This window comes from Ictalurus punctatus, chromosome 6, assembly GCF_001660625.3.
Source record: "Ictalurus punctatus breed USDA103 chromosome 6, Coco_2.0, whole genome shotgun sequence".
NCBI lineage: Eukaryota > Metazoa > Chordata > Actinopteri > Siluriformes > Ictaluridae > Ictalurus > Ictalurus punctatus.
Window position 1 is genome coordinate 9,746,350 of NC_030421.2, and position 14,485 is coordinate 9,760,834.

Consider the following 14,485-nt stretch of genomic DNA (forward strand, 5'->3'; position numbering starts at 1 on the left):
TTAGTTCATCAGAAGGTAAATTAATTTGTCATAGCTCACACTATGTTCCTAAATTCTGTCATAAATGACAAGCTCAAGTTTTATCATGCCTACTTGTACGTTATATTGTGGCACATTAACATTACCATCTCTAAAAAATAATAATAATAATAATAATTAAAAAAAACTACAACCGTGCTCCTAAATTTTTGACTGTGCTCCTAAATTTTTGTAAGAAGAGACTGTTACCATAGAGCCCTGATAGGAGCTCCACAAAAACATGCTTGTATGGTTTGTCACTCTAAATATGCCAAAAGAGCAGTATTTCTTTCCAATTGAATAACTTGTTAAACGTAAATGATGATGATAAGTTGAAAGAGAATAAATGTACTGTATCTGTTTATTTTTACTGGCGCTCTCCTGCTTTCTCTTGCTCAGCCCTGAGCAGTATCTATAGTGAAAATGTCAGCTGTGTGAACATTAGACAACCGATTTCTAAAAGGATTTTATCACCATGTAATTTTATAGTTTTTTTTTTTTTTTTTTTTTTTTTTACCTGTTTGCTGCACATTACTGCAGAGTTACTTAAAAATCCACCATCCAGCTGATTTTTTACAATTGCTACGCTTCCCTACTGTATAACTGATCATATTATTATGCCCTCCTGTACTCTCTTTGAAACTGAAATGGTGGAAATACTTGTTTTCCTGTCTTTTACCATTTTAGACTATAAAATTGTTTATATTTTAAAATTGAAAATCACGATCAGGGAAAAATTTGTATTGCACAAGCCTAGTGTAGGTATGGTTATAGCATTGGTTGTGTGTTAATTTAATTTTGATTTTTTAGAGTGGAGCATCTTGTTTTTGCAGGATGCTGAGGGGAAGTGGCGCAGGTTGAGAGTGGAGACAGAATCACTGCAGCAGCAACTCGCAGAGCTTCAAAATGAGAGGGCGGATTTTCAGAAACAAGCCAGTTTGGAAGCTCTGGAGTTAAAGCACACACGGAGCTTACTGGACAGGTGGGAAACACCTATATCAAATGAATAGTTTAGACAAATGTGTAGGCAGGTTCATAAATATTTGTACATTGACATACGTTATTGTTATTTTAGCTGTCTACCAAAGTATATTGGAGTTGAAATTAAATAATAAATAACTTTGAGCTGAAAGTGCAGACATTCATTAATTTAAGGGTATTTGCATCCAAATCGTGTGGAAGGTGTTAGAATTGCAGCACTTTACATATGTGGTCAATTCGGTGGAATCTGATTTGGCAGTATAATGAATATGACATGATGGATCAGAATTTCGGCTTTCATTTCCAGATCATTTACATCGATATGTGTTAAACAACTTGGAACACCTTTTTTGTTTGAACCCATATATTTTTCAAGTGATCAAAAATATAGGAACATGTGACTGACAGGTTAGTCTTGTTGCCCAGGTGTGCTGTGCTAGATTGAATGTTTAAATTATTAATAGCTCTGAATGTCTACTCTTGGTTTGGGCCCTGGTTTCGCCTATGAAGTCTGTGTTTGTTGTTAAAAAGGATAAACCAACATGAAGACCATAGAGCTGTCTATGGGAGAAAAGTAAGCCAATTTTAAGCTGAGAAAAGAGGAAATATCGATCAGAGCCATTGCACAAGCCAGTACAACAATTTGAAATGTCTCAGAAAAGAAAGAAAACACTGGTGTTCTAACAACCAGATATCGAACAGATAAACCGAGGAAAACAACAGCAGTTGATGACAGAAAGATTGTGAAACACAAAAACAACAGTCAGTGACATCACCAACAACCTCCACAAGGCAGAGGTGAAGGTATCACAATCCACTGTTCAAAGAAGCCTTTGAGTGCAGAAATAGAGAGGCAATATCACAAGATTCAAACCACTCTTTAGCAGTAAGAATCAGAAGGCCAGAATGGAATCTGCAAAGAAAGACCAAGATGAGCCACAAAAGGTCTGGAACCAAGATTAACCTCTACCAACGTGAAGGAAATGCCCAAATGTGGGGAAAGAAAGTGTATTTTTTTTTCTGTCCTCACATTTGTGCCTTTCTCTCACTTTGGTAGAAGTTAATCTTCTTTCCAGACCTTTTGTGGCTCATCTGTCTTTCTTTCATAATGGTAGCAGCAGAATGAATTCAGAAGTGTACAGAAACATTCTGTCTGTCATTTTACCAAGAAATAATGCAACAGTTTGGTGATGTCAATTGGTCACTGGTCACAAGACATTTATTGCAAGCCAGGGATAGGCAATCAAATATTAAGTGTTGTTTAGTTTACTTTAAGGCTTTCTGTTCCAATACTTTTGTTCACCTTAAAATTGGGTGGTCTACCACTGAAGAAGAGTGAATTCTATTTTGAGATTTGGCCTTTAGACTGTACGTATATGCTTTTATTATATTATAATCTTCATTTATTTATTTTACAATATTCTGTGTTTTTTTTCTTTCTTTTTTTTTACAAATAAAATTATTTTATTCAATGATGTATAGTTATTGTAATATTCAAAAACATGCCTTAAAATATTTTTTATTTGTTAAATTTTTGTAAGGTAGCACCTATTTGATGAGGTATATTTTTTGGTTTGTGGTGTTTTTGGAGATAGACCTTAATAGTCCAGAGGTTGATGCTGGACCTTATCCAAGTGCTCCAATAAGTCTAACGTCTAACCCTAGCCCACAAGATGCTCTACAACATGGAACAAACCACTTTGTAGCACACTTATCCAGCTTGAAACCAACCGAGTTATCTCCACCCTTTGGACATTTGATTTTACTTGTAACTGGTGTGCAGTTGAACTTCTATTGAACCTCCATATGTGTCTGTTGTTTACAGTGAAAAAGAAACAACATTGAATTTAAAGAGGCAGCTGGATGAATCTGAGCGCCGCAGTGAAGATCTGAAGAAAGAAAATGTACGGTTGATACAGCAGAGAGAGAAGGAGGATGAGGAGAGGAGTGGAATTGAGAGAGAGCGACACAGACGGTAAACAGTCTTCTTGGACAGATTTTGTACAGAACTTAAATAAGATCTACACGTTCTACCCAAAGTGCACGTGCAGACATGAGCTAATAACACAGGACAGGACAATAGGCACAGTAAGTGACAGTGTAGCACTGAACAGTACACAGTTTTAGTGTGGAAGTGTCTGATATAATAGGTAGTGCAGAAGACAGGTGGCAGGGAGTAACAATATAATTTAAAAATGGTACAAATGTGAACATAACATGCTATGTCTTCAGCAGATTAGCTAATTCCAAATATGGACATAGCAGTTATTGTGGTTGCAGCCAGGTAAAGTGTATAATTGTGACAATAAATCTAAATACTATATTGTTGTACTACAGTAGCAGCAAAAATGCAACAGAGTCAATTCAGGAATGTGCAAATATTGCAATGGGAGTGGGATGGTGTTCAGTTCAGAGAGTATGTGTGTGCGTGTGTGTGTCAGTCCAGTCTCTGAGTTTTGAGGAGTCTTATGGCTTGGGGGAAGAAGCTGTTACACAGTCTGGCCGTGAGGGTGCGAAGAGTGAAGAGTCAAGTCAACAACCATCTCTTTTGTTTTGTCCACATTCAGAGACAGGTTCTTGGCTCTGCACCAGTCTGTTAGCCACTGCACCTCCTCTTTGTATGCTGTCTCATTGTTCTTGCAGATGAGACCCACCACCGTCGTGTCATCTGCAAACTTGATGATGTGATTGGAGCCTTGCCTTGCTGCACAGTCATGAGTCAGCAGAGTGAACAGCAGTGGACTGAGCACACAGCCCTGAGGGGCCCCCATGCTCAGTGTGGTGGTGCTGGACATGCTGTGCCCAATCCGGACTGATTGATTTCTCCCAGTCAGGAAATCCAGGATCCAGTTGCAGATGTGTTCAGGCCCAGTAGGTTCAGCTTTCCAATCAGGTGTTGAGGAATGATTGTGTTGAATGCTGAATTGAAGTCTATATACAGCATTCGAACATAGGTGTCCTCCTTGTGCAGGTGGGTGAGGGCCAGATGTCGGGTGGTGGTGATGGCATCATCTGTTGAGCAGTTGATGTGATACGCGAACTGCAGCGGATCCAGTGAGGTGGGCAGCAGGGTCTTGATGTGCCTCATGATGAGCTTCTCAAAGCATTTCATGATGATGGATGTGAGTGCAACGGCACGGTAGCCATTGTATCAGGGCACTGAAGACTTCTTTGGTATGGGGAGAATGGTGGTAGCACGTTGGTGCTGCTCAGGGAAATGTTGAAGAGGTTAGTGAAAATATCTGTTAGGTGGTCTGCACATCCTCTGAGCAGTCTGCCAGGAATGTTGTCTAGTCCAGCAGCCTTCCGTGGGTTGACTCTGCATAGGGTTTTCCTCACATCAGCTGTGTTTAGACACAGCACCTGGTTATTGGGAGGGGGGGTGTTCTTCCTTGCTGCCACATCATTCTGCGCCTCAAACCAAGCATAGAAGTTGTTCAGCGCATCTGGAAGGGAGGCATCACTGTCACATGCAGGTGATGTTGTCCTGTAGTTGCTGATGGCCTGATTGCTCTGCCACATGCACCGTGTGTCGCTGCTTTCTGTGAAGTGACTGTGGAATTTCTGGGCATGTGTGTGCTTTGTCTCTCTGATGGCCCGGGACAGTTTGGCCCTCGCTTCTGTTTGGAACGTGTGGTGATGGTCATGGAGATGGTAACATCATCAATGCACTTGCTGATGTAGCTGGTCACTGATGCCGTGTATTCCTTCAAGTTGGTGGAGTTACTGAACATGTCCCAGTCACTGTGCTCAAAGCAGTCCTGAAGAGCAGAGATGGCTCCTGCTGGCCAGGTTTTCACCTGCTTCAAAACCGGTTTGGAGCGTCTGACGTGTGGTCTGTATGCTGGAATTAGCATAACAGAGATGTGGTCTGAGTAGCCGAGGTGGGGGCAGCGCTCTGCCCTGTACACGCTGGGGATGTTTGTATAAACAAAATCCAGTGTGTTTGCCCCTCTAGTTGCAAAGTCCACATGTTGGTGAAATTTAGGGAGCACTGTTTTGAGAGTCGCATGATTGAAATCTCCGGCGATAATAAATAGTCCATTGGAGTGTGTGTTCTGCAGTTCGCTAATAGCCCCATACAGTTCACAGAGCGCCTCCTTAGCATTAGCGCTGGGGGAATGTATACTCCGATTATCAGGACAGTGGTGAATTTCCATGGTAAAAAAATGGTCTGCATTTAACTGTCACAAACTCCACCAGCGATGGGCAGTAACTAGAAACTAGCACCAAGTTCTTTGATGTAAACACACAAGCCACCACTGCGAGCCTTACTGTACAGAGCTGCATTTCTGTCTGCACGAAACAAGGCAAGCCCGTCTAGCTGAATGGCGGTGTCCGGAACTCGGTCGGTGAGCCATGTTTCTGTGAAAACAAAGACGCAGCAGTCTCTAAACTCATGCCACGTTTCCTTCTGGAGTCTGATGTAGTCCAGTTTATTGTTAATGGAGCAGATATTGGAGCGCAGGATGGATGGGAGAGCCGGCCGGCTAGGGTTTGCTTTTAGCCTAGCAAAGACAGCCCGATCCTATTCCAACGCTTCCGCTTCCACGCACACCGCTTTTGACGCTCCCTCCCTCGGCCACCGGCATCAGGCAACGCAGAGGACTGGAGGCCTGGTCTCAAGAGCAAGCCGAGATCACGTAGCTTCTCCAGCAGATCATCATACTGGTTGGTTGTTGCATGATTTCTTTATTTTAACAGTGTCTGGTGATGGTAAACATGAACACCGGTTTCTCTGATGTCCATGTGCAGTTAAAAACCGGGCCACAAGACAAAAATAACACCACTTTGGATCTGGAGAGACCGCTGCATGCTACAGCTGCACCGCATTCTTGGATAATCAAAAGATCCAACAACTGAGACATAAACTGAACACAAGACGAACAGACATGGAATAATGAGTCCCTCAGTATCTGGGGTGCCCACCAGCTGCTTGAAGTACTAAAGTGCATCTCATCCTCATGGACTGCACCAAATTTGTCAGTTGTTGCTGTGAGATGTTACCCCACTCTTCCACCAAGGCATTTGCAAGTTCTCGATCACGTCTGGGTGGACACATGGTTACATGTAATTTTCCACTGCAAGAATCAGCTGTCCTTCCTGTCTCCCTGTAGCACTGTCTTAGGCGTCTTACATTACAGACATTGAATTTATTTCTCTGGCCACATCTGTAGTACTCATGACTCCTTGTAGCAGGCTTATAGGACTCTTGGAACCCTAGGCATCTTTCTTCTGGTGTTTTTCAGAGTCAGTAGAAAAGTCTCTTGGTGCCCTAAGTTATTGTAACTGTGACCTTAATTGCCTACCACCTGTAAACTGTTTGTGTCTTAAGGACTGTTCCACAGGTGCATGTGCAATAATTATTTATGGTTTATTGAACAATCATGAAAAACATTGTTTAAACCCTTTCTGATAAAGATCTGTGAAGCTTATTTGGATTTTTCAAAATTATTTTTAAAATACAGTCTCCTGAAAAAGGGAAGCTTCTTTTTTTGCTGAGTATATATGCACACTGGGGGAAATAAATATTGAACGCGTCATTTTTTGAGAAAAAGTATTGAACACGCTAAGAAAAACAGTTCTCCAAGGCAAGGAACCAGCTGAAATCATTAAGTAAGTATACCTCCTATCTGTGCAAATTAATATCGGCTGGGTTCGTAAATTGATGGTCTATAAAAAGGCTTTTCGTCACCAAGGTGTCACACAAGAAAAATCTCATGATTGGTAAAAACAAAGAGCTCTCCCACAACCTTCGCAACCTTATCGTTGCAAAATGCATTGATGTAATGGGATACTGACATATTTCAAAACTTCTGAATCTTCCAGTAAGCACCATTGGGGCCATTATTCTCAAGTGGAAGCAACATCAGTCCGTCATCAACCAGCCACGCACGGGAGCTCCTTGCAAGATTTCTGACCAGGGAGTCAGAAGAATAGTCAGAAGAGTTACGCAAGAGCCAAGGGCCACTCGGAAAGAGCTCTAGAAATACTTGGAGACAGCAAGTGCCATCGTCACAGAGAAAACAATAGGCAATGCACTCCACTGCTCACGCTCACCCCGCAAGTATCCATTACTAAACAAAAGGCATGTCGAAGCTTGTTTAAAGTTTGCTACAACTCATTTGGACAAGACTATGAAATACTGGGAGAGTGTATTCTGGTCAGACAAGAGTAAATTTTTACTTTTTGGCTGTCATACTACATACCATGCTTGGAGAAGAAATGGCACTGCACATCACCCTAAAAACACTATACCAACAGTGAAGTTTAGAGGTGCAAGCCCTTTACCGGGAGATTCTTGAGAAGAATCTGCTGCCATCCACAGGGATGATGAAGAGAGACGTGTGTGGACCTTTCAGCAGGACAACGATCCAAAGCATACAGCAAAGGAAACTCTCAACTGGTTTCAAAGAAAAAGAAAAAAAAAATCATGGTGTTAGAATGGCCCAGTCAATCACCTGACTTGAATCCAGTTGAAGATTTAAAGACAATATGTTTAGAAGAATGGGCCAAAAAACACCTGGATACTGCGGCCGATTAATTTCTTCATACAGGAAGCATCTTGTAGCTGTCATTACAAACAAAGGCTTCTCCACTAAGTACTAAATAAATTTCAGTTAGCGTGTCCAATACTTTTTTCCTGTGTATTACACACAACTTTATTTATGGACTTTAATGTTGTGAATTCTTTATATTTCTGGATTTCTTGAGTTAATACTGATGTCTGGTAAAATGTCATGTCAATAGCAATAGCCATAGTCAATATGTTTACTGAAAAAAATGTGATGTGTCCAATATTAGTTCCCCCACCATATGTGTGTATACAGTTTCAATCAAAATTATTCAAACCCCATTGCAAATCAGGTTTATTGTCAAAATGTAAAGACGTTCAGCTGTTTGCAATGAACAAATCAAACAAAAGCAATTGAAATAGTTCAACACAATGAATGTTTCAAGTGGTTTCCCCAAATTCAACTGAAATTGCAACTTATAATGATTCCTCCAGTTTCAAATTATTCAACCCCTTCATAGCAAGCATCTTTAGTACTTGGTAGAGCACCCTTTTTCTGTTATGACCTGCTGCAAATGAGCTTTATAGCTTCTGGCAGTGTTCCTGAGGAATCTTAGCCCATTCCTCATGAGCAATGGCCCCCCAGGTCAATAATATTCTTGGGTTTGCGTGCTGCAACCACCTTCTTCAAATCCCACCAGAGATTTTCTATGGGGTTCAAGTCAGGTGACTGCAGAAGAAGTCCTGGAAGATTCTACAGAGCCATCACAACCAAGCCTTGGTGGAATTTGGGATCATTGTCCTGTTGGAAGGTTCAGTTACGTCCAAGCTTCAGGTTCCTCACAGACAGCATAACGTTTTCTCCTAGGATTTCCTGATACTTCAATGAATGCATCTTGACTTCCACACGCTGAAGGTTTCCAGTGCCAGAGGATACAAAGCAGCCCCAGAGCATCACAGAGCCACCACCATGCTTGACTATGGACAGATGTTCTTTCTTCATTGTTCTTTCTCTAGACATACCATTTATCCATCGTGCCAGAAAGTTCCTTTTTTTTCATCGCTCCACAGAACAGAATCCCAAAACTTCTGTGGTTTATTTATATGATTTTGAGACGATTTTTCTTGTACTTTTGGGTCATTAGTGGTGTACGTCTTGGAGTTCTGGCATGGAAACCTTCTGCGTTTAGTACGTTCCTTAATGTGCTCACTGAAACCTCAGTGCCTGTTGCCACCAAGTCTTGCTGCAGGTCTTTTGCAGTAACTCGAGCATTTTTCATAACCTGCGTTCTCAAAAATCTGGTTGCAGCCATTGATCGCTTCCTTTTTCTGCCCCGTCCAGGTATTTCATATATTGTCTGCCTCTAACCAGTTCAGGTATTTCATGTGTTCCAGCTCAAGCACAGCTGGTGCAACTAATGAAGCCCTTGATTAGTTGCATCAGGTGTGCTTGAGTCAACACTTGTTTTGCATGTTTGTGCTGTTATGAGGGATTCTATTCAGGGGGTTGAATAATTTTGAAACTGGAGAAGTCATAAGTTGCATTTTCAGTTTAATTGAATTTGGGGAAATCACTTGAAGCATTCATTGTGTTGAACTATTTCAATTGCTTTTGTTTTTATATGTTCATTGCAGACAGCTGAAAGTCTGTAAATTTTGACAACAAACCTGATTTGCAATGGGGGTTGAATACTTTTGGTTTCAATTGTATATACACTCACTTGCCATCCACTTTAATGGAAATACCTACACATTCATGCAATTATCCAGTCAGACACAGGTCCAGTGCTTCAGTTAATGTTCACATAAAACATCAGAATGGGGGAAAAGTGTGATCTCTGTGACTTTAACCATGGCATGGTTGTTGGTGCCAGAAGGGCTGGTTTGAGTATTTCAGAAACTTTTATGCTGACCTCTTGGGATATTCACACACAACAGTCTCTAGAGCAGGGGTGTCCAGTCTTATCCGCAAAGGGTCAGTGTGGGTGCAGGCTTTTATTCTGAACAAGCAGGAGGGACACCTGATGTTGAATCAGTTGAGTTTGGATTTTAGTGGACTCAGGTGTGGCTTCTGCTTGGTTGGAATGAAAACCTGCACCCATAGCGATCCTTTCTGGATAAAATTGGACACTAGATTGTACACAGAATGGTGCGAAAAAGAAAAAACGATCGAGTGAGCAACAGTTCTGTGGGTGGAAACACCTTGTTGATAAGAGATGCCAGCTCTGTTGATAAGAGAGATCAGAGGAAAATGCCCAGATTGGTTTGAGGCGCCAGGAAGGATATAGTAACTCATAATCTTTCTTTATATCCATGGTGAGCAGAAAAGCATTTCAGCATGCACAAAACATCCTGAGCTACAACAGCGGAAGACCACATTGGGTTTCACTCCTGTCAGCCAAGAGCAAGAATTTCAGGCTATCATGGGCACAGACTCATCGAAACTAAACAGTTGAAAGATTAAAAAAACACAACAAAAAAAAACATGTGGTCTTTTTCCAATCTTCACCTGCGTATTTTGGGTGAGTCTGTGCCCACATTAACCTCAGATTCTTGCTCTTGGCTGACAGGAGTGTAACCTGATATGGGAGTATAGTGCACAAAGGTTTTTTTAATGTTCTATTTCCAGTATGAGTATTGAAAAGGTAAGGCTAATTATTTTGTTTTTCATATACGCTGAAGACATTTGGGTTTGAGATCAAAAGATGAATATGATGGATCAGAATTTCAGCTTTAATTTCCTGATATTTACATCTAGATGTGTTAAACAACTTAGAACATGGCATCTTTTTGGCAGACCACCCAATTTTTATGTGAGCAAAATTATTGGAACAGATAGTCTTCGTCTTAACCTAAATTAAAGTAAATAACAGTCAATATTTGGTTACATGTTATTTGCTTGCAATAACTGCATCAAGCCTGCAACCCACTGACATCACCAAACTGTTGAAATCTTCTTTTTAAAATTCTTTTCCAGGCTTCTATCACAGTTTTACCGGGTTCTCCTTTCAGTCTCCGCTTCAGGAGGTGAAATGTTTCTCAGTTGAGTTAAGGTCTGGTGATGGACTTGGCCAGTTTAAAACCTTCTGCTTTTCCCCCTTGATAAAGTCCTTTGTTGACTTGACAATATGTTTTGGGTCATTGTCTTGCTGCATGATTAAGTTCCTCCCAATTAATTTGGCTGCATTTCTCTGTTAATTGACAGACAGAATGTTTTTGTAGACTTCTGAATTCATTCTGCTGCTACCTTCATGAGTTACATCATCAGTAAAGATTAGTGAGCCTATTTCAGAAGCAGCCATGCAAGCCCAAGCCATGACACTACCTCCACCTTTCTTGACCCATGAGCTTGTTTGTTTTGGCTCATCAGTTTTTTTCTTTTTCCACACTTCGACCTTTCCGTCACTTTGGTGTAGGTTAATCTTGTTCCAGAACTTATGTGGCTCATCTCTCTGTATTTCTTTGTGAATTCCAATTTGGCCTTCAGATTCTTACTGCTGATGAGAAGTTTGCATCTTGTGGTATGGCCTCGAAATTTCTGCTCTTTTTCAGGACATTTTCCTTCTTTTCTCAGCTTCTAAATGGCTTGCTTTTCCCCCATAGACAGCTTTCTGTTCTTCATTTTATTTATCCTTTTTGACAACAGGTAAAACAAAGGGCTCAAACAAGTAGCTATTAATAGTTTAAACAATCAATTAAACAGGGCAGACCTGGGCAACAAGAAACACCTGTCAGTTACATGTTCCATTATTTTTAATTACTTGAAAAAATAGATGGATTCAAACAAAAGGTCCCATCTTCTAAGAATGTTTAACACATCTAGATGTAAATATCAGGAAATGAAGTTTTTTTCTGAAAACTTTGTACTAGCCTTAATTATTACTATATTAATGGAGAGATGGATGGATGAATCGACAGACATTGACATAGACATCTGTCTGTATAAAAATGTGTATAAAGATGGATGAAAGATAGAAAGATAGTAAAGAAGTTTCAGGATTCCAGTAATACTATTTGTGTTTCAGAATGGAGCTAGACCTTGTGGAAAATGCCCATTTGTGCGAGCAACAGAGTCGCACTCGTGTAGAGCTACATACGCTGCAGGTGGCACTGGAGCAAGAGAGACTGGAAAAGGCGAGTGCAGAGAAAGAGTTGGCAGACACCAGGGATGCTTTAGTCAAGGTACAGTTTGAACAACACACAAACACTTTTCAGACTTTTTTGGCATCTGACCCTCTTTATTTTTTCTTTGTTTGTTTTTTTAATCTGAACTTACAACTGAATTTCCATCAGAAATGTTTCACAGGGGTCACTGTTCAACCAAAGGCCTATTCTGTACTCATGGGCTTGATTGCAATCAGTCTTTTAGGGTCTTGGGTAAAGTTGCCCATGAACGATAACCCAAGAATATTTATGTGACTTGTGTTTTAAAAACAAACTTAATGTAGAAGGTGGGGTGTGGTTTATCGCAGGTTTATGCTCTCGGTTCAGAGACGCTTATTAAGTGTTCCCAGTTAAGAGATGTTGGGTAGCATAGTGGGTTCAAAACGCCAGCTCACTGTTCACGCTGACCGACTTTTACCACATGCATGTTGTTCTGTATCGTTTTTGACCCTGTCCTTAATTGAGATTGCTACAACAATTTGATTTGGACACTTTTTTAATCTCTAACATTGAGTTTTTCCATTTTACACTACATAACTGATATATTGTTCTTGTATTATTTAATGAAGAATGTTTTATTGCAAAATATTTGCATAAGAGAGCTTTTTTTTCTGCTGCTTCATGGTAGTTTAGTCTTGTGTGTTTGTTTACATTTACAGAATTATTCAGTTTAAGCATGGTAATCTCTGTTTCTTAGACACGTGAGTCTCTGCTCTCGCTCTCCTCTACACACACTTTGCTGGAGAGAGAAGCTGAAGATACCCGTGATTCTTTGGTGAAAATGGCTACCTTGAACGAGTCACTGACACAGGATAAAAGAGAGCTCAGTGTCCGAAATCTTCAGGTGTTTTTTTTCTTTGATTCACATTAGTCATTCTCAGTCAGTGCTCAATGTTCAATGTTTATTATACCATACCATGTATTTGCTTATAGCAACATTTATTACTTTTATAAACTTGTCATTATGTAGTTGTTTGTGTTGGTGTCCTTTGCTGGTGTTTGTGTGTGTGTTTTAGGGGTAGTTGTAGGCATAGCATTACTTAATGACAGTAGTAAGTCAATGGGTGAACCTTACAAAAATGGTAAATCCAGTGTGTGTGTGTGTGTGTGTGTGTGTGTGTGTGTGTGTGTGTGTGTGTGGTTTTTTGGTTTGTGCCCCCCAGTTGGAGGAGGAGGTGACTGAATCTCAACTGCAGCTGCAGCAGTTCAGATCAGATGTAGCATCTCTGCAGAAGGAGTTGAATGCTGTTTCAGTGGAAAACACAGAGTTAAGGTGAGGCATTGTGACAAATAAATAAAGTGGATCTATTGGTCTGTACAAATAGCAATTAAAAACAGAAATTTGTGTATAAAGTAAATTATTTGTTTTGATATGACTAGTTTATTTATATCATACAGAATCATATTATAATATTTCAGACCTGGCTCCTTTGTTTCCTCTCATGCTCTGACCGTTGTACTTATCTGTCTTGTCTACACATCCTACACTTACTCACACTACAAGAATTAGTGTGGGTAGTTTTAAACTTGCTTTAGAACTTCCACCTTTCTCAACCAAACATGCGTAGCAATCATCTTTGAACATCTGAATCTCTGAATATTTCAGCATCACAGATGTGTTATTCTTATTGTGTACCATTTCAATGATTTCCAGGTGTAATATTAAAATATTAAAAGGTTTATTGTCATTATGTTTGACATAGCAAAACAGGGCTGCATGATTGTGGCCAAAATGATTATCAAGATTATTGTGGTCAATATTGCTATCACGATTATTTATTACGATTATTCATTGATTTTAGGGACAACATATTTTTATTGTACTTTCACATATAAATAAACAGACTACTGCTTTCACCTCCATGCCATGTTGGACTGCATTCCTGCTAATGTACAAATCTTTGCATCAAATTAGACTGGTCCTTAAAGTGCATCATCTCGTAAAAGCAAAATATAAATAAAATTGCACTCAAAATTTAGGATAAGTAAAAATAAATATGGCATCAACCAAATGAAAATATACAACCAAATATAACAATATGCAACCAAATGAAAACAATTCAGGCCTATGCAGAAAAGGGAATAATAGTGTTTACAGGAGGAGAGACACAGCCAGTAGATGATATAGCAGGGAAGAGATCATTTTGTACCGAAACCTGGAAACTAGCATCACACTGGTTCCCTCGAGAAAAACCCAATAGGATTTTCCCATAGGCTTTTGGATTATTTCAAAAAAATAAGCTCTGTGATCAACAAAAGTTTACAACACTAACATGTTTTGTCCATCAAGATAATTTTCACAAATGAACACAACTTTTATGAAGTTTGTAGCCTAAATATAATCGCCCGAAATAAAAGCTAACTGTATGCTATAAACGAACTACAACACGGTCGCTCGACTTCGTCACCATCACCAAACTTCCGACTTTTCCAAGCTTGATTTAAAAACATTTTCCATAATACAGATTTACTCTGTGGATGAATCTTCATCCATGTTTTTTGGGGAATGTGCACAGCATACCTGAACCAGTTTATTTGCAAAGTTTATTCCTGTTCGGCGTGATGACGTTTAATGTCCCCCACAACCTATGTAGTCCCATTTATCAACATGTTAGCAACCGCCTTTTTCAATTCACATAAAAGCTTTAAAAAAAAATCATGAGTGGGGTATTACTGGCGTATTTTATATCGTAGAATAAAACGTGAAAATATTTTGAGCTTGTGTTCACCACAGACCTTATTTCAGGGTTTTAACCAAAATTCCATTCAAAAAACCCGTTGACTTCGGGATGATGGAACTGGAAGGGC

At 39.9% G+C, this 14,485-nt stretch overlaps 1 protein-coding gene across 2 annotated transcripts in view; it reads left to right on the forward strand.

Annotated features, from left to right (window-relative positions):
• si:dkey-230p4.1 (centrosome-associated protein CEP250) overlaps nt 1-14,485 on the forward strand; it is a 58,991-nt gene that overhangs the window by 16,443 nt on the left and 28,063 nt on the right. For both annotated transcript variants that reach the window (XR_001813965.3, XM_017480025.3), the window contains exons 11-15: nt 852-1,000; nt 2,825-2,974; nt 11,539-11,695; nt 12,375-12,521; nt 12,841-12,950. Coding sequence is in view for 1 of the 2 variants with exons in the window: in XM_017480025.3 (XP_017335514.1) it covers nt 852-1,000; nt 2,825-2,974; nt 11,539-11,695; nt 12,375-12,521; nt 12,841-12,950 (713 nt within the window). In the remaining variant the exon portion in view is untranslated. The remainder of the gene's footprint in view (nt 1-851; nt 1,001-2,824; nt 2,975-11,538; nt 11,696-12,374; nt 12,522-12,840; nt 12,951-14,485) is intronic.